At 52.3% G+C, this 17,584-nt stretch overlaps 1 protein-coding gene and 1 long non-coding RNA gene across 2 annotated transcripts; one reads left to right on the top strand and one right to left on the bottom strand.

Annotated features, from left to right (window-relative positions):
- Window positions 1–2,182: 2,182 nt before the first annotated feature.
- LGALS1 (galectin 1) lies at window positions 2,183–5,591 on the bottom strand. Its single transcript, XM_010195948.2, has 4 exons — window positions 5,487–5,591; window positions 4,275–4,354; window positions 2,753–2,924; window positions 2,183–2,394 (listed from the first exon to the last, which is right to left on the bottom strand). Exons 1-4 carry the CDS (start codon window positions 5,493–5,495, stop codon window positions 2,251–2,253), a joined length of 405 nt encoding a protein of 134 aa, XP_010194250.2. The 5' UTR covers window positions 5,496–5,591; the 3' UTR covers window positions 2,183–2,250.
- Window positions 5,592–11,475: 5,884 nt separating this feature from the next.
- Window positions 11,476–15,664, top strand: LOC133624708 (uncharacterized). Its single transcript, XR_009818062.1, has 3 exons — window positions 11,476–11,631; window positions 14,100–14,220; window positions 15,391–15,664. It is a non-coding gene; the product is annotated as an uncharacterized LOC133624708 (long non-coding RNA).
- Window positions 15,665–17,584: the final 1,920 nt, after the last annotated feature.

Genomic DNA, 17,584 nt, shown 5'->3' with positions numbered 1-17,584 from the left:
ATCCTCGGGTCTTTCAGCCCTCCCACGCCAGCCTCCACCTTGCGCAAGGCCAGGGAGTGGGTGGAAGGGAGCAGTCAACCTCGGTACGTCTGAGTTATACCACCGAGGAGCCCCGCCACCCCTCATCTTCTCGCTAGCAACGGGCCGAGCCATAACAATATCAGGGCAACAGTGAGTCACAGATTTCACAGGACCAGTGAGTCACTTCAAGAAGCAGCCATGCTATCAGGAGACCTGAGATAAAGTTCATGATTTTATTGCAAAGCTCACACTCAGCTTCCTTCCCTCACCCTCCACTGAAAGAAATTAAAGAAGAAAATAACCTGCTTTCCAGATCAGCCCAGCAGAGGAAGCTGCAAGGAGCGAGCTCCACGACATGTGCATCATCACAGCTCATGGAGCGGGCCTTCACCACGTCCCTGCTGCAGCTGAAGGAATCCTCGATTCTCTGGCCTACCAAATGCACTCCAGTCTGCCAGACTGTGTCAACGGCACTGCAAAAACTGGTCCAGGTCTCTTGCCTCTAACCTAACATGGCTCACTTCCATATAGCTAAACTCTCTCCTCATCCCCAGGAGGGATGGCCTCATCCGTGTCACCCCATGGGCAGAGTCCCCAAGCTATGCTGTCCCCCAGCTATGCTATGCACAGGGTGGCAACGTTAGATGCCATGCCTACTGTTATAGATGTGGTTCTAAAGAATGGGATATGATCATCTAGAGCAGACAACTTTGGGCCACATGGGGCTTCAAGAGATCCAGCTGCAGAGCCACAAGTTGCTTGTACACCCCATGTATTTCTACCTTCTAGCTCAAAAGCCCAGCTTAAACCCTTGTCTCCTACTCCTCTCCCTCCCTCCTCAGCCTCCCAGCTTCCTTGCAGCCACACTTCCATCTCCCTGTGTACCTGAGAGACAAGACCTGGCAGAGCCTCATGAATGATGAAGCAAGAAGAGGAGGTGTTGCTGCTGTCAGGGCAAGTTCCTATGCTCCAGCTGCTCTGCAACTGGAGGGAGGAATCAGTCAAGCCAGGCCTGCAGGATTCATTGTAGGACATCAGTTTGTGCTTTGTTTTGCTTACAAACAAGCTTGGAAACGAGGACCCAAAGGACTGAGTCCTTTCTATCCCAGGCCTACCTGGTACCTGCTGTTTGCTATGGAAAGGGCAGGTCCCACCTTTTCTATGCCCACCAGGCATCAGCCTGCCCACCAGCAGGAGTCATTGCTGCCAAAGCAGCATCAGACTGGGGAGAGCCCCTGAGGCAGCTGCTGGCTGACACCCTTGGGTAAAGACCCACAGCAGCGACAACTATGCTGTGACATCAAACATGCCTCATCATCTCCAGATTCCTCAGCTGCCAGCCTCACTTTAGACTGAGAAGTGCTCAGGCTCCTCTGGGCTAATTTGAGTGAATGGGAAACAAAAGCACAGTGATCATAGCATCCCATACCCTAGGTGGGCATTGATCCATCTCCCGGCTCTTGATGTGCCAGTCGAGGCATATGAGACAGAATAAAGCCAGAGCTCTCCAGGTTACTGCCCTCCTGGGCTATGGCCCAGCAGTATTTGTGCTTCTGCAGTTACTGGAAGAAAGTACTGGAAATAGAAGCCCACTGGGTGCTGCACCACATTCAGAAAGGCATCCTTTACTACTGCTGTCCCCAGGCAGCGACAAGAGGTCACAGTAAGATGAGGGCTAGAGCATGCATAGCACTAGCCCCTAGAGAGGAGTGCAGACCACAGCTAGCACAACTGACAGCTTTCCCCTCACTGCACACCCTGCTACGTTCACCTAGCACAGCAATGCCAAGCTGCCTGAGGCCAGCAGGGGTGTTTAACTCCATGAGAGACAGCTGTAATCCATCCATTTTACTCAGGCAGGGTAAAGTATCAGACTAGACCTCAGTAGTGGGTGACTGCCTAAGGGACCTTCCCACTCTCTCCCAATGTCCCATCTATTTCTAGTGTTTCCTCCCCAGACTTCCCTTAGGCTTTTTACTCTCTGCCTTCTCAGGCTTTTGGCACTCACCCTTCTCTCCAGCCATGACTTTTAAAGGACCAAGGCTGGAACAATCCCACCCACCTACAGTACTTGAGCAAAGTACCTCCTTCCCCCACCCCTCCAGCAAAGTGGACAACCCATGTGGACCTGCAGTGGGAAACAGATTAGACTGAGACTGGGTAGACCAAAACTCTTGTTTATTGATCATTTCTTTTTCTGTATCTTTGAGACGGAGGTGTCAGAGGAAGTTATTCCCAGCTGAGGGACTGGAGTGTGAAGTCCCCTTGTGTATCAAGGTAGTCAAAGACCGACAGGCCAAGCCGGTTGGGGAATGTGAACTGGTGGCCTGGCAGGTGGACTGTCACATCATTTTGGTTGACAGCAAAAGTGATCTGCAGGATAAATGGAAAGAATCAGAGAAAGTTTCTGACAAGATGCCCTCAAGCCTTCCCCCTTCACAGCATTGCTGTGCCACCCTCTGCTTTGCAAGGTGAAGGCACTCAGCAGCATAACCTGCTCTTCAACAGCAGGAATGTTATTCTGGTCTCCCAAGAAATGCCTATTCCCTGCTCAGTTCAATAGTAACATCCCCTTGAGCTAATTGGAGCTTGGACGTTTGATCCCCACCCTCCCATTATTGCTCAGAGCACTGAGCAAGCAGAAGCCAGATACCTTCTGTACAGACGGCCTCTGCAGTTAGGTGCTGTGTGTCAAACTCCCTCCCTTCAGAGAGGGCACCCCAGGACTCACCTCTGCTGCACCTCCCTTCTGGAAAGGGAAGACAGTCTCCCTGTGCTCTGCACCCCACTCTTCCACCTTCTTTGAGTTGCACACGATGGTGTTCACATCACCGTGAGCATCAAATCGGGGGTTGAAGTGCAGGCCGACGTGGGAAGAATCCTTCCCCAGATTCAACACAAAGCTGCAGACAAAGAAAGCATCAATACAGTTTTAATCACTACTATGGTAGCATGTTGCTCATTACCATGAACACCTCAGTCTGGTTACCCTCAGCTGGGCTTGAAACAACAAATAGAAACCTTCTGCTAAATTTCACAGCTTCTCCAAGCAGGTGGTGCTGTGTCAGTAAGAAATATTCTCTCCACTTGCCACAGTGATAGGCCCCACAGTGCCATCACTGGGAGACACAACATTTAGTTTCCACAAAGCCTTTAATAACAGAAAGTTTCAGCACTTGGAGCCCTGAACAGGGAGTTATCCTGCACCTAACCCCCCTTCCTAAGGGGGTAATTGCTTCTCATGTTTCCTTTTAGTCCCAGTTAGTTGGTGCTGCATCCTGCCTGCCTGACAGCTGGTGCTGCCACTGCCTTCTTCCCACCCTGCAGGCAGCTGAAATAATTACCAGGTCATTAGTTATTCCAGAGTGTCTGCAATTGCAGTGGGAGGAAGCAGCTTTCTAGCCCAGTGTCCACCTTACCTCCAGGCCTCTTACCCAGATGAGAAAAGGAGGAATGTTATTTAGCAAGAGAAAGCCCAGGAGGCTTCACTCCAACACTATCAAGCTTCAAAGGCACTGGGAAGTGCTGGGACATGTTTCCTGGAACACTGCTGGTGCTGGTACAGCAGCTATGGGCTCCACCTTAACCACTGAGAGGCCCTACCAGCCACAGACCCACACAAGGGCTGGGATCTGCTGCAGAGGCTTCCTAGGGACCCCCAGCCACTCTGATCCCTGCCTGCTTAGGAGCACGTTTCTACTTCAGCACACCTGCTTGCTCACCACCTCCCTTTCCCATCAGGATCCGAGAGGCATCTCCAGTGGATGAAAGCAAACTTCAATACCCCACTGCAATATGCAGCCTTTCCATTTGCACCATCAACTGTAGCTGTGCCTCAGAGCATCTGTGGACCCAGGGCACCCGAGACCTCCCAGCTGCTTGTGGCCATAATCTCCTCCTGCCCAGTGAAGCAAAGCACTGTAACCATGTCACCTTCATGCAGGGGAGAGGATGTGGCTGTGAGGATGGTCTCAAAACCAAATCTCAGTATAGGCACAGCTTCCATTTCCTTTACCCTGCACTAGAGAGGATGTGGTCACTGCCAGTGCACGCAGCTGGAGCTTCACATCTGCTTTGGCTTAGCCCCTTGGCAGTGGAGTGTGTCTGCAGTGTGCATTAGGCAATGACTCACTGGGAAGTGCTGCTGGGGTTAACCCCTTCCAAAGCTGTTCCTCTCCTGCTCAAGGGAGGGATCCCTTTTTTCACCCCCCCTGCTTCCCAGTGTGGTGCTCTGGCAGCACAGCAGAGCTTACCTCTTGGCATTCGGTGCAACTTTCCCCTTGACAGTGAGGCGTTGGCCAGGCTTGAGACCCAAGTTGGTGCACACTGGTCCCTGGGGAACATGGAGGCAGAGACATTAGCCCAGTACCTGCTGGCTCACTTTCTCCAGTTTGGCAGCTCTCCTCCAAGACAGAGCATTGCTTTAGACAGTTAGAAAGACAGGGAAGCTCCCTTCCCCCAGGGCATTGCACCAGGGACATCCCAGAGAAGTCAGCTCAGTCACATGGGATATGTGCCCGATTTCCCAACCTTTCTCCTGTTGCTCTCTCATCAACATATGTGTATTTCACAGCAGTGAAACTTCAGTAACTGCAAGCTCCCATCACACCCACCCCTGTGCCTTGTGGGTCTCACATCAGCCCACACCTTCTTGGCTGTACAGGGATGGAGCCTCCCTTCTCTTCTCCTAGTTTGGGTTTGAACTTGAAGCTTTGCCCAGGTCCAGAGGCTCAGACACTTTGCTCCCCAGTCCACATTGGCTTGGTGTTTTATTTGTAGGCTCAACCTTTACAAGAACATTCTCCTGCTCTATGCACACACCTTTCCCCATTTTCTTTCTGGGGGAGCTAAAATACCCTGGTAAACACACATGTGCTCATTTTCAGTCACAGCAGAGGCAAGACCCCAAAGATATTAAGAAACTTAATCCCATTTCAATAAATAAGCCTCATTAATCACCTTCAATCTAAGGAAAGATAAATTAATCAAAGAAGTTCAATCACTGTGCTGACACAGACATCTCCCTGGCCATCCTTGACGCTCACAGAAGGACACTTCAGTGACTCATGAAAACTTCAGCCAGGAAGCAAACAGCAAGGCTGCCCAGAAGAGGAGATGCTGAGAGAGCAATAAACGTTACTGCAGCTGCTCCCTCAGAGAAGAGTTGCTGTAAAACAGGTTACCCCAGCTCAGGAGTCAATCCAACAAGGGCTCCCCCCACCTGCCTCCCCCAAGGGAGCCTCCCCTACAGGGACCACCATCTCCCATCCCAGCAGAACAAGAAATAGTAGCTAACTCTCTGTAACACACAGGACTGATCTTTCCTTTCGAGCAGCAGCTTTAGCAGACCCTCTGACACAACAGGATGGTGCAAATCCCCTCACCCCAAGCCAACAGACCCTCCACAGTCCCAGCTCACAAAGCAGCACCTCCAGCCCAGCCGCCCCATCCCTTTCTCTACTCACGCAAGACATGGTGCTGCTCTGTGGGGCTTCTGCTCCTCTCCACCGAGGTGCTACACTCCCAGGCAAGTAGCTGAGGGGGCCCCACCCTTGCCTTTAAATAGATGGAGAGCAGAGTTGTCCCAGCCCTTCTCTACACCACCCACCAATCAGACTGAGGAAAAGGTGGGAAGGATGGGTTTTTGGGGTGGGGAGGGGCTATGAGGCAAAGCTGCCTCCTCCCACCCTCAACCCAGGCTCCTCTCCAAGAGCTAAACACAACCCTTCTAAGCAGGCTGTCAGCCACGCCGGGGAGGAGATCCAGCTGTGTGTGGCCATCAAGCCAATGGAAAATAGTTTTACAGTGAGTTGTTTTGCTGTCCAAGGCTTTTGTCCCACATGGAAAACAGTGAGATGGATTGAGGCTTGGCGGGAAGGGTCTAGGAGGAGGGCTGGGCTCCTCAGCTCTGGCTAAATCAGAAGCAGAAGAAGTATCACTGAGAAAAAGTATCACACGTAATACCCCAGAAACTCTTTGTGGTCCAGGGGCAACGCAGGGAGCAGAGGACTGAAGGGTCACCCATCTGCACTGTTAAGCCTTGCTGTCCTCAAAGGCTGTCCAGCTCCTGCCCCATCCCTCACCATCTGCTCTCGTAGGTACGGGAGACAGAGAGAAAGTAGTCCTGATTCTGCAGAATCCTACACACCCTCACAACCACACAGTTTGTCTTGACTGTGGGCACAGCAACTCAGGAGGAAGCTGTCTCGGAGATATGGGGAGGAATTAACCAGGAAAGCTCAGTGCCTGGCTCTTGCGCTTAGCCTGGATGCACCTAGAGATGCCGAGGGAAAAGGGGATGGGGTAAATGCTCTCTCACTACAAGACAGGTTCTAAATGTCTTTTATCTTCCTCCATGTTCTCTTTGTGGCAGGTATGATTCACCCTTGGTAAAAGGATTCCTTTGGAAAAAGTTACTCAATTACTACATGGCTCAACTGTAATTACACTGAAAGAGGGAAAAAATTCAGGCAGTGGGCCAAGCCTGTGGCTTAAAGCTTTCCTTGTCTTGCATATTTGTCTCTAAATCACAAGACGCTCTGTGATTTCCTTCAGAGGCCCAGAACTGAAACTTGCTGAAACACTTTATTCTTCCCTTTCTGTGAGCCCCATCAGCTCACCCACTGCTGAGGACGTGATAGTCCCCGGCCCTCTTACCCTCCTCAAGAATGACCCCAGAGGCTGTCGCTCCTGGGTATTTGCAGTTGGTGCCGACAATGCTGGACCTGAGGAGCGCACTGGTGGCCTGTAGCCTCTGCCCAGGTCACTGATCACTGCACAGCACATAGGGGCTGGAAAAAAAAAGCCAAAACAGGCTTCTCAGCTTCTCTACTCTGTCATCCCTACTCTGTCTTTCCCCCTCTAGAAGCCTGCTCTTGAGCCCTTATCCTCCCATGTGGTGCAGGATGAGAAGTGCTCCATACCAGCAGGAGAAAAAGTAACTGGAGCCAACTTCCCTCTGCTCCAGGTGTGTGTGTAATTAAATAATTTCCTTTCAAATCCAAGATTTTGTGAGACTGAACCCCTGCAAGAGGAATCCAGACATCTTTCTAAGGAGATGAGCTGCTGCTGGAGCCACAGTCTAGCAGTTTTGAAGTGCCAGACTAGGAGGGCCTGTTGTCCTGAAAGAAATTTTGGACAGAGAAGTGTGTAGATACTTGCTCATTTGTATTTGGAGATGGAAGGTGCCATAAAAAAGGTATGTGGTAGGGTCTGTGTTTTCTGCAGCATTTCTGACAGCTCTGCACTGTCACCCAGCTTTAGCAGCCACCAGCTCCTTGAGTCATGCCTGTCCAGGGATCTTCCTGCAAATACTGCTAGGAAGAATACAAACCAACTTGTGGATAACAGGGATAACAAAGGAGGGAATCCCACCCCAGAGGAGACAGTGGAAGAGCTATTCATATCAAGGACATTCGGCCTTCAGCATGCCTCAGGCAGCCTGTGTTCGTTTGGTGGAAGTCCAAGTCTCTCTTCTGGCTTTCAAAGAGCCTTGAATTAAATGGCATTAGCATGACAGCCTAATAACAGAGGTAAGGGAGCCGTGGGGTGTCCCATTGCCTGTGAGCCACGGGCTACCTCCATCAGTACAATGCCATGTCTCCCTTCCCATTACTGGGTTGGAGCCACCATGATGAGGTGACAAAATCTAAAGCTCCAGGATCGGTGTCCTCACAACACATCTGAATTCAGGGTGGGGGAAAGGTCCCTGCTCACCTTGATGGCACAATAGGGTGCACTGGCAGCTGCTCCACCACACTGACTGTGCTGAGGTGCTCACCTGTGGTTTCAGGAGCAATGTGGGGTAGGAAGAGCCACTGTGGGTAAAAGCAGGCTGGTTAGAACTGGCAACCCTCACCTTCTGTCGCCCTACTCCTTGTGAGTGTGTGATGGGCCAGCTAGCTAGGGGATATGCCAGCAGCTTATCAGCCCATGCAATCTGCAAAGGAGGGAGATGAGGAAGATGAAGACAGATCACAGCAGACCTCGGTGGCATGGGCTTCTCTCACTGTATGGGGACTCAGCAGTGGGATAAATCCCTTTTCCTCTACCCTTCCAGCCAGACTTGTGCTCACCAGGAAAGCTTTCCTGCATTATATGACAAATCCTTACTTTATGTCATAGGGAGAGATGCTGATCTGCATTGTACCTTGGGAAGCAAAAGATCTTCTTTGCCCAAGCCGAAGGGAGTGAGTGAAGCTGCTGCTGCTGCTGCTGCAGACAGTGCTCTTGGCCTGAGGGAGCTGCAAGTGTGGAGAAGAAAATCGTGTCTGTGGGATATTACTTCCTCAGTGCCTCATCTCTTGTTACAAGGATGAGGCAGGTAGGGTTTGCATCTGCACCTGTGTTCTCCAAACTGGGATGGTGTGTCCTGGACAGGATGGAGCCCAGAGAAGGGAGTGTAGGAGAGACAGGAGCCAAGGCAAGGGCAGACCAAATTCGCAGGCAGTACACACATGCAAGGCCAGAAATCCCAGAAAAGGCTCCACCAAGCATGTCCTGAACTAGAGGCCAGATATCCCACTCAGCTCCTGACCCTGGGCACCTTCCCCATGGCCCATGCTTCAGAGATAGCCTGGCTTCTGGTAGAGACTAGCTGCCCTCTCTCTAGCCTTTCCTTGCACAATGTCCCTGTCTGCTCACTCTTCCTTGGAAAGTGCAAATTGCCCTTGTACAGTGAGAAATCGCTGACAGCCCTCAACTGCTGCTGCTGCCTTTGGGGCTTGAGGTCATGCCCCGGCACTGGCTGTGACCCATCGTTCCCACAGAAGGGACCAGACACCCCAATGTATTGCTCACCATTTTCATTGTAGCACTTCTACCAGGCCTCAGCCTTCTTCCCGTACTCTTGTTGACAGCCAAAGAGCCTGTGCCCATCTCTCCCTGCTGAGATGGCACGGTTTCTTGAGCACCCCTCCCAACCTCCAAGCTGTAATTTAGCTTAGGTTGAAGAGGGAAACATGGTTGCTAAGGGTGAGTTTCATCACTGTGAGTAGCTTTGATTCAGGGCTTGTCTTCTGGTCTAGCTGATAGGCGTTGGTATGCTTCAGCGTACTAGGACTGGTCCTGTGTGCTGAGGGCTGGAATCCAGCTACTGAACACCGGTGAGGTTGCGTTGATCTGCTGGGCTGAATTGTTGGGTGGCTCTAACCAAGGTGGTTTGGCAGCTACCAATGAAATGCCCCAGTAAGGCAAGTGTCTGAGCAAAAGAGGTAAGATCTCCCCCCAAATCTACTTGAGAGGGACCCAGAGATAGATGGGAGAGCCCAGGTCCTCAGAGGGCTTGGAAAGGGCCTGGCTAAAAAGCCCGTGGAGACTACATGAACAAAGTCCACCTGTATATACTGCTCTCCAGCTGGTAAGAGCCTGTTTCGGCTGCAATTACTCCTGCAGTGATGTGCAACATCTTTCCACGGGGAGAGCATCTTTGTACCTGTTCAGCCACTGTGGATCATGTGGACTGTGGTATTTTAAAGCCAGGACCAGGCACGCTGTACTCAGATTTATTATCTCAAGGACATGGAGCCTCACGTCAGGAACAAGCCACACCAGGACCTCCCAAGCTTTGCCTGCTGACACGTTTCCAACCACATCCAATTTCCTGGGCTAGGAGCCGTCTGTGAGGCTCCAGTTCCTGCTGACTCCAGAAACTTTGCTTTTATTTAATCGATATGGAAGTGTGTTCCCCGGTGGTGATGATAATCCTGCAAATGTTATCAAAGGGTGCCTGGACAAAGTAATTTGGCTCGGTAAGCCTGAAATTAGAGCTTGGGGAAGCAGGAACAACTCCTGCTTATGCTAATGACACCAAAATTTCTTAGACACACCTCAGAGTGTGTCCCGGGAGCTCCCCAAGTCTGTGTTCCCCACCTCCTCTGCCGCGCTCCTCTGCACCTGCCAGCCACAGTGGTAGCCCTTCAGCTGCAGGATGGGCACAGCATCCTGACTTGGAGCGCAGGGAGGGAGCTGGGACGTGGCCATGGGCAGCACAGATCAGCCTGTGGAGGTGGATGGTCGAAGACATTCCACTACCCTTCTAGCATGCAAGAACAGCAAGAAGCCACCAACTGATCTGGATTAGCTGCTCAGCCGGGCTGATAAGCAGGAGGACTCCTCACCTGACGGTGCTAGAAATAATGTCAGCGCAGCAGAAAAGTGCCAAGCCTTTGATGAACTTGGACGAGAAGGATCCTGACTGTGAGGCTGGAGCAGTGGAGTTAGCACATCTTTAGTCCCAGCCAGATGGTGACTGGTCTGGAAGGCTTCAGGCCATTTGCATTTCAGTTTAAGGGCACTTAGCCCAGGGCGGCACAGCAAAGGCAAATCAAGGAGGGGTGGCCTGACGCTTTAGGAAAACATATTCTTGGTTGTGACACAGAGAGGTTGCAGAGACGCAGCCTGGACCTGGTGGCTGCCGCATGCAGAGTATTTCCAAGAGCTGCAAATGCAGGTTAAGAAAAGCCTTGCAGCAAGTTGGGCAGTCGCAGGCTTGCTGGGAGCTGGAAGGTGAATGGAGTAAGGTTTAAGCTTCCCTGTGGGCAAAGTACAACTAGAGACCTCACACAACCCTGCCATGCGGTTCAAAACTGATGAGATTGCTCTCATGTAAAGAAAATGGGAAATCAACTGGTGGTGTGGATTCCCAGTTTTCTTTAAATATGTCAAGTGGAAGAAACAGAAAGAAAGGAAAAGATAGAAGTGAAAATGAGTTGGGGTGCAGCATGCGTTGTGCAGGCAGCACGGGCAAGGTTTCAAACCTAACCTTGGAGAAACGACGTGTTTTGAAAGCAGAGCTACAAGCTCAGCAAATGCTGACTCTAAAGGTGAAGACATTGCCACTGCCAGTATGGATGTAGGCTAATGACTTCCAGAGGGCCTGCACTGTAAGCCCAGTGCTACCACTGCAGGAGAGAAAGGGAAGATTGTGCTAAAACGTGACGCTAAGGAATATCCCTGGGCTACTGGTTAGTGCTGGGCGTTCAAGGGCAAGGAAATGCAGCTCCATGCAGGAAGAGTCAGATGTTTTGGCACTGATGTACCAGAGCAGGAGAGCTGCAGGCTGATTGTGGCTACTAAGGTGCTGTAATACCCAAATTCGTGTCCTTGCAGTGCCTTAGAAACCTGCCATTTATTGAGTCTATTCCAGCCTAGGGACAACCTGCTGAGGCATATTCCCTGTCTTGGGGTTGTTGTCTGTTAAAGTGACTTTTGAGATGTACTGGTCAGGGGTTGGTTTGCTGTAATTTATATGCAAACCCTAAGTGGATGCCGTGTTTGAACATGTTACAGGAACCCAGGTGCTGCTTTCAGCTCTTCCAAGAAATGGTGCTCAGGAGAAGTATGTTTGTGGAATTCAAGCACGTTCTCCTGCAACACCCTTGAGACCGAAACTCAGCTGCATGCCATTTTTCACTGAGTAACGTGTGTAAAAACCAGTCTGGAATGACAAACCTGAAGGAAAGGGTTTCCTTGAAGAGGCTTTGCTGGCAGGAATGACAAAGAAGCCTGAAAACGTCCCCTTTTTTTGGTGCATTCATGGTGGTACCTAGGGTGTGAGATGTGATGTTCGTCTCCACACATGGCAGAGATGGCATCAGAGCTGCTTGGGAGGTAAGGCTGGCAGGGAGCCTGGAGCGTGTGTCGGGTTTTTCTGACTGAGGTGCACCCTGCATTGGCTATTGTATCTGCTCTGGCAAATGTGTTTGCCTGCAGACAGCCCCTGAGCCAGCGTTAGGAGCACATCTCATGCTTGGCAGGTCTCCAGAGCACATGAGACCACAGGGCATCAGCACAGCCAAGCTGAAGACAAGGCAGGCAAAAGGCCAACTTTGGTCTTTCCAAGAAGCAACAGGGCCCCACCAGCCAGCAAGAGCTGGAGAAAAGAGAATTGGCTTGGGTGGACATGGAACTGCCCTCCCTTAGGGTCTTGCAGGTGGCACAGCTCATCGTTCCCCAACAGGGACACATCCTCCTGTCAGGGACAATGCGCCAAAGCCAGCACAGCCGGGACTGTCCTCCACTGCTTGACCAGGGGTCCTCCAACCCCCTAGAACTCCATCGGGGGTTTCAGTATCATGTGCCATCCCTCACCTGGTGCCCCAAACAGTTAGCCAGTGCTGAGCCCTGTTAGGCAGCTGCTGCCTGCCACCCTTCAGCCAGCCAGAACAATTACCCTCTCGCTAGTAAGCTGTCAGTTATCCTGGGATCGGCTGCTGAAATGAGAGGGTGTTTCAGCAAGGGCTGGGCACCCTCCCTTCCCCGAGGCCTGTGCTATTTGGGGACAGCAACTCCTCTCGATGCTATCGTGGTTTGGAGGCAGTGGGAAGTGCCGGGATGCGTCACCTCCCGCAGCGCTGTTGGTTCCCACCCTGTTGCAGAGCCCCCTCTGAGGCTGGCGGGCTCAGGCACATCACTGCTGTGGTGAGGCTGTGTTGCTCTTTCAGGGAGTTTTTGCAAGGAGATCTCTCTGAGGAACCCCTTTGCAGAGCCATCTCTACCCTTTTGCCAACAAGCTCACCCATCATCATGTGCCCCTCCCCACGCTTTTCTTCATAGAGTCCTTTAAATTGGAAAAGACCTTTAAGATCATCAAGTCTTCACAATCTTCTTCTGCTTCCCAGACTGAAGCACCCCACCGATGACAAAACTGGGCTTTGCCTGCCTGCAGTGCTTGGGAAGAGCTGTCTTTGGGCACTCAGCCCTGGCCAGGTGTCAGCTGTCTATACTTTATAGGAAAAGATAGGGTCCATGCTTGGGGTCTCCTTGTCTCCCTCCTCCATATCCGGAGCTGGGGCAGGTTCAGAGCAGCAATCGGTGGGGCTGGTAATACAGGCCATTTTGTCAGGAGCCTGAGCTCACAGTCCTCCAGCACTGGTGATGCAGAGGTGCCCTCCCTCTTTTCTGCCCTGTGCTCCAGGGTTGGGCTTCTCAGCCTTTCCCAAACAAAGGACCATCTCATTTTTCTGGGAGAAAGCCAAGGACCAGTTCACATTCCAGCGGAGCTGAGTGACTTGGGAAAAGGGAGCGAAGAGTGTCAATGTACTTTGCACTCAAGTAAACAATGTGGCCTTTTTTTCTCTGGAACTGTACTGTTGCTCTTGTTACGATGGACATTGAGACTGACAGACTCCTGACTTTGGCTGGAGGTGCAGATCTTGACATCCCAATGGGATGCTGGGCCACGTGCAAGGGTGGGAGACTTTTCTGTGGGACAACTTTGGGGATTTTATGAGGCATTGTTGGCCCACAGGCTACTGGTTGAGAGACATTTCGGTAGGGAGTAGGGTCACTGATGCAATAAGGGGTGGATTAGATATAGTGGCAGCTTCTGCTTAGCCTCTTTTAGCAGGAGCCTGGGAAAAGAGGGCTGGGTGTTCACTTGCAGCATCTATGTGCCAATGATTTGGTAGCCTTCTTGCAGCACGAAGCCTGCTCTTCACTCCCAATGTAAAAGGGAGAGTCAACCAGCCAGTCAGGTAATTTTGGATGGAGCCTGTATACCCCATAGGTAGCCAGTCTGTGGGGCAGGTCTGTGCTGCCTATGGCAGGTTCACCAGGTACAGCTTGAGGCCAAAGGCTGTTGCCCCAGCTGAAGGCTTGGCCTTTGCACTCCAGGGTGCTGATACCCGGGACTCCCCCAGACCTGGAAAGGGCATTAGTGCCTTTAGCTTCTTTCTTGGCAAAGGCAAAGTAAATGACTGCAAGGGAGCCTAGAAGGAGAGGGCAGAAGGCACTGCCTGAGGATGAGGGAAGAGGCTGGGCACATTTCCGCGGACATGACAAGACAGAAGCAACAAGGAACAGAAGTGAGACTGCTGTGAAGCTCACTCCTCAACAGAAAGGCGTTTATCACTTCCCCTTGGCTCCAGTTACTGATGATGTTTACCCAACAGGATGACTAAACCTGCCTGACTTCCCCTCCTTCCCTAGACCCCTGGCTGGTGACAGCGTTTGAAATGACACTGACACGGTTCACGTGGTGTCCCCTGCACCCCTGGATCCAGACGGCTTGTTCATGCCTATTCACTTTTGCCCTGGGGTCCACAGCCTTTAATCCTACAGTCTGTTTTCTTGTGCAGCTTCAGAAACCCTGGACATCTGAGAGGTGTGGACCTCCAAGCCCTTGGGCATTTGCTCCAGACGCAGGCGACAGCCAGGATGTGTCATTTCCAGTCCCACCAAACCAACCAGGGACAACCGGTGAGCTTCTTCTGGCCTCTGCACTGGCTAAATTTAGTCAGACAGGTTCAAGCATTAATATAATGCACCTCCTCGCCTTCAAAGGGAAGATGTAAAGATGAAAGTAGTTCTCAAGTTAAGCCCATGATAAGGAGGCAACCTTAGAGGGAAAGCAATGTCCCTACAAGGGCTGCTGTTGTGTAAACTTGCCCCAAGTGGGACAGGTCCTTTCCAGGACTCAGCCCTGGGCCAAGCTCTTGGAACAGTGTCCCTCAGCCTGGAGAGGGTGAGAATTCTGGGCTGGTTTCACTAGCTTTGTTGCTTGTGAGTTCCTGGAAGGAGCAACCCAAGGCACATTGCTGGGTGCAGAGGTTGGGTGGGAGTGGCTTGAGCTTGGTGCTGTGCAGACCCAAGAGAAGGCCACTTCTTTAGAGTTCTGTATTGGCACCCCATGGGGTGCTTGGCACACAGGAGACACAGGGAGAGGTCCAGAAACACCGGCCTCCCCGCACACCTCTTGGTGAGTGCCAAGCTGGTGTCTATTCAGGATAAGGGCCACCCGGGAGGGAAGTCTCCCTGGGCAAGCAGGCATCAGCCGTGACTTTCTTGGGGAGAAACAAGCAGGGGGCAAAAGCCCTGGCCCTCCCAAAATGCACCCCTTCTTAACAATAGCACTGTCAGCAAGAACTTGTGCTGTGTGGCAAGGCTCCCCGTGGGCCTGGGGCTCTTCTCTTGCCCCTGACAAGATGCAGAGGGACGTGCCATTCTGACAGTCCTTCCCGCTTCGGAAACAAAGACGTTTGTCTCTCTCTGTGGCAGCTCATTTATTTGGGGGAAAGGGAAGGAAAACCAGTAGAGAGCAGAACAGGGCCTCACCCCACGTGGTGCTTTATTCAGTTGCCCCATGGGCACGAGCTCAGCTTTGTGGGCAGGGAAGGTTTGTCCCGCTGATCAAGTCGAGGAGGACCTGTGCCCGAGAGCAACCGGGGATGAGCGGCACAGGAGGCAAAGCAATGGGGCTGGTGGGCCAGGGTGGCTGGAGGCCAGCCTTACAAGTGGGCAGGACTGCTTCTCCAGGTTTGAGTGGAGGCTTCTGCAGGTGAAGGTTTGAGTGCAAGGAGGGTGGGCAAAACCACGAGCAGCCTGCCAAAAACTGCAAAGGTACTCAGCCTTCCCTGTCTGTCTCCCCAGCATCGATAAGAGGTTATCCCGCTTGGCCCAAGAGCCTACCTCACCTTCCCTAGGGATTATCCCCTCTACAAATGGCCAGTTTCTTGGCTCGGATGCCACAGAGAAAACAGGGCTGCTTCTGCCCCTCTCCTTCTCCTGCTGCTGTGCTGAAGGCTGCGGTGGGAGGCCTGCCTGCCCTCCTCGCCTCACCAATGCTCAACACTCCCAGATGGTGGGCGAAGGTACTTCTGAACTTGCTCGACAGGTAAAACCTTCCCTCTCTGTGAAGTCTCTCCCTGTGTTTATGACTGCCTGCCTCTGAGCCAAGGATGCTTTTTTGGCAGCTCCTAGAGTGGGACCCAGCTGGGTGCGGGTGTTTTTGTCTGGGGTTTTATTGCTTGTTTGTTTCTCAGGGTGTCTCGGTTGGACTCCCTTCAAACTCTCCATCACTTCATTGCTATCTGCTCTTTTCCTTCCCCTAGCCCTGCAGGGACCCCATGCACAGCAAGCTAACTGCAGGCAGCGCCTGTCAGCTCCCAGAAACCTCCCTGCCCAAAACACACCAGCTCCTGAGCCTCCCTACAAGCTGCACGTGGACCAGGCAAAGCGATGTCCCTGTGATGCCAACAGTGGGCTGGGGAGGAGATGGGGTCTCACACAGGACCTCTGCTGCTGCTCTGCTCCCACCTCCTCCTGCTCTCTGGCTCTGCTGGGAGCCCATCACACCAGTGTCAACACCATCTCTTGCTGGGCAATGGGATTGAGCCCCTTCCTTGGTGTCAGGCTGCCTAACCACGTTGCCTGTCACTCTGCCTTGGGATCTGCAGGGAACCCTCATGGCAAGGGAGTGGGTGGCTTTCCTTAGGCCCAAGCAGGACCTTCCAAGGAGGACCACTGAGGCCAGTGCAGCTGTCCCTGCTGCTCAGAGCCTCCAAGCTCAGCTCTGGGGCTGAATCAGAGAGGAAGGAGCAGAGAGCCCTTCTCTGTACAGCCGAGGACTGCTGTACATCCCCAGATATCTAGGGCAGGGTGCTGTGCTATAGGAATCTGGTCTCAGTGAACACCAGCCTCCATCTCTTTTTGCTTTGAGCAACGTCCATCAGGCTGAGGCTCCCTGAAAAACACCTCCTTAAATTCCCAAGGCAAGACAGGGAAGCTCTATGAGCTGAGCCCAGACTGAGAGGATCTTTAGCTACTGCAGGCTGTTAAATATTTGCAAAGGTGCAAGAGAAGATTAACTGACAGCAGCCCTTCATGCTTTGGAGCAACACTATCCTTTGGGAATAATCAGCCTGTTGCCTCTGGGTCCTGCATGTATTGTGGCCTGGATCTATGCTGGGACAAGTTCATTCAATGCAATGGGACTGGATGGGTGACTTTAGGGTAGCCAAGCCTTTGGCCAGGGGAAGCGGCAGGCCAGGTCGCTGCAGTCACTTGATTAGGCTGGATCCAGCTGCATGGGGCAGTGGCATGCTGGTGAAGCAACCATTGAGTGTGTCCAACCATCTGTTCCCATAGCTCCTGAGGTATGGTGGGCACACAGAGGGATCTGAGATGAAGACTACTCCTCCTGTAAAGCTGCTAGCTGTCATATGAAGGAGATGGCTTACAAAAAGACTGTATTTCACCAAAGAGTGATGTCTAATGCCAAGAAGCCATCACACCCTGTGCTTGGGGAGGCAGCAATGCTGGATGAAGGGAAGTGCCATTCGGCACTGGAGAAAAAGGTTCACGGAAATAAGGGGTAAAGCCTTGTCCCCAGAATGAAGGCCTCTTCTTTCCAACCTAATAACAAGCCTCAAGCTGAACAAGGGTAGTCCCAAAGGGTGTCTGTACAGCTCTGTGGTGGAGCCCAGCACGCTGGGTCAGCTGGAGCAGCCCTGTCAGAGGAAACCTAACACCTCCTTACACATACCCATCCTTGGGGAATTGCAGAGTGGCGTGGGTCAGGCCAGCTGCACATACATCTTTCTTGAAAGCAGACAATATTAAGTGAAGAGCATGACTGACCAAAGCTGGTGGGCTGAGCTGCCTGGGGGATGCTCTTGAGGACCAGCTTGGGATGCTGACTCCCCACTGAGCTCTCTCTGCTCTCTCTCGGGAGACTGACTCTCCCTGCTGCAGAGAGGTCAGACTGTGCCCAGCACACAGTTGCCTCTCAGCTTGGGTTGGGGGCAGGTGATTTTACCCTTCAGAGTGAAACCGAGACACTGGG

This window comes from Colius striatus, chromosome 1 (assembly GCF_028858725.1).
Source record: "Colius striatus isolate bColStr4 chromosome 1, bColStr4.1.hap1, whole genome shotgun sequence".
Lineage (NCBI taxonomy): Eukaryota > Metazoa > Chordata > Aves > Coliiformes > Coliidae > Colius > Colius striatus.
This window is presented reverse-complemented; position numbering and strand designations above follow the sequence as displayed.

What these genes read in the sequence shown, in the direction of transcription:
- LGALS1 (XM_010195948.2), bottom strand. An exon ending in GTTGCACCGAATGCCAAGAG is followed by an intron (nt 2,925 to 4,274) that starts GTAAGCTCTGCT and finishes CTTTGTCTGCAG; the next exon opens with CTTTGTGTTGAATCTGGGGA. An exon ending in AGAAGGGAGGTGCAGCAGAG is followed by an intron (nt 2,395 to 2,752) that starts GTGAGTCCTGGG and finishes TTTATCCTGCAG; the next exon opens with ATCACTTTTGCTGTCAACCA.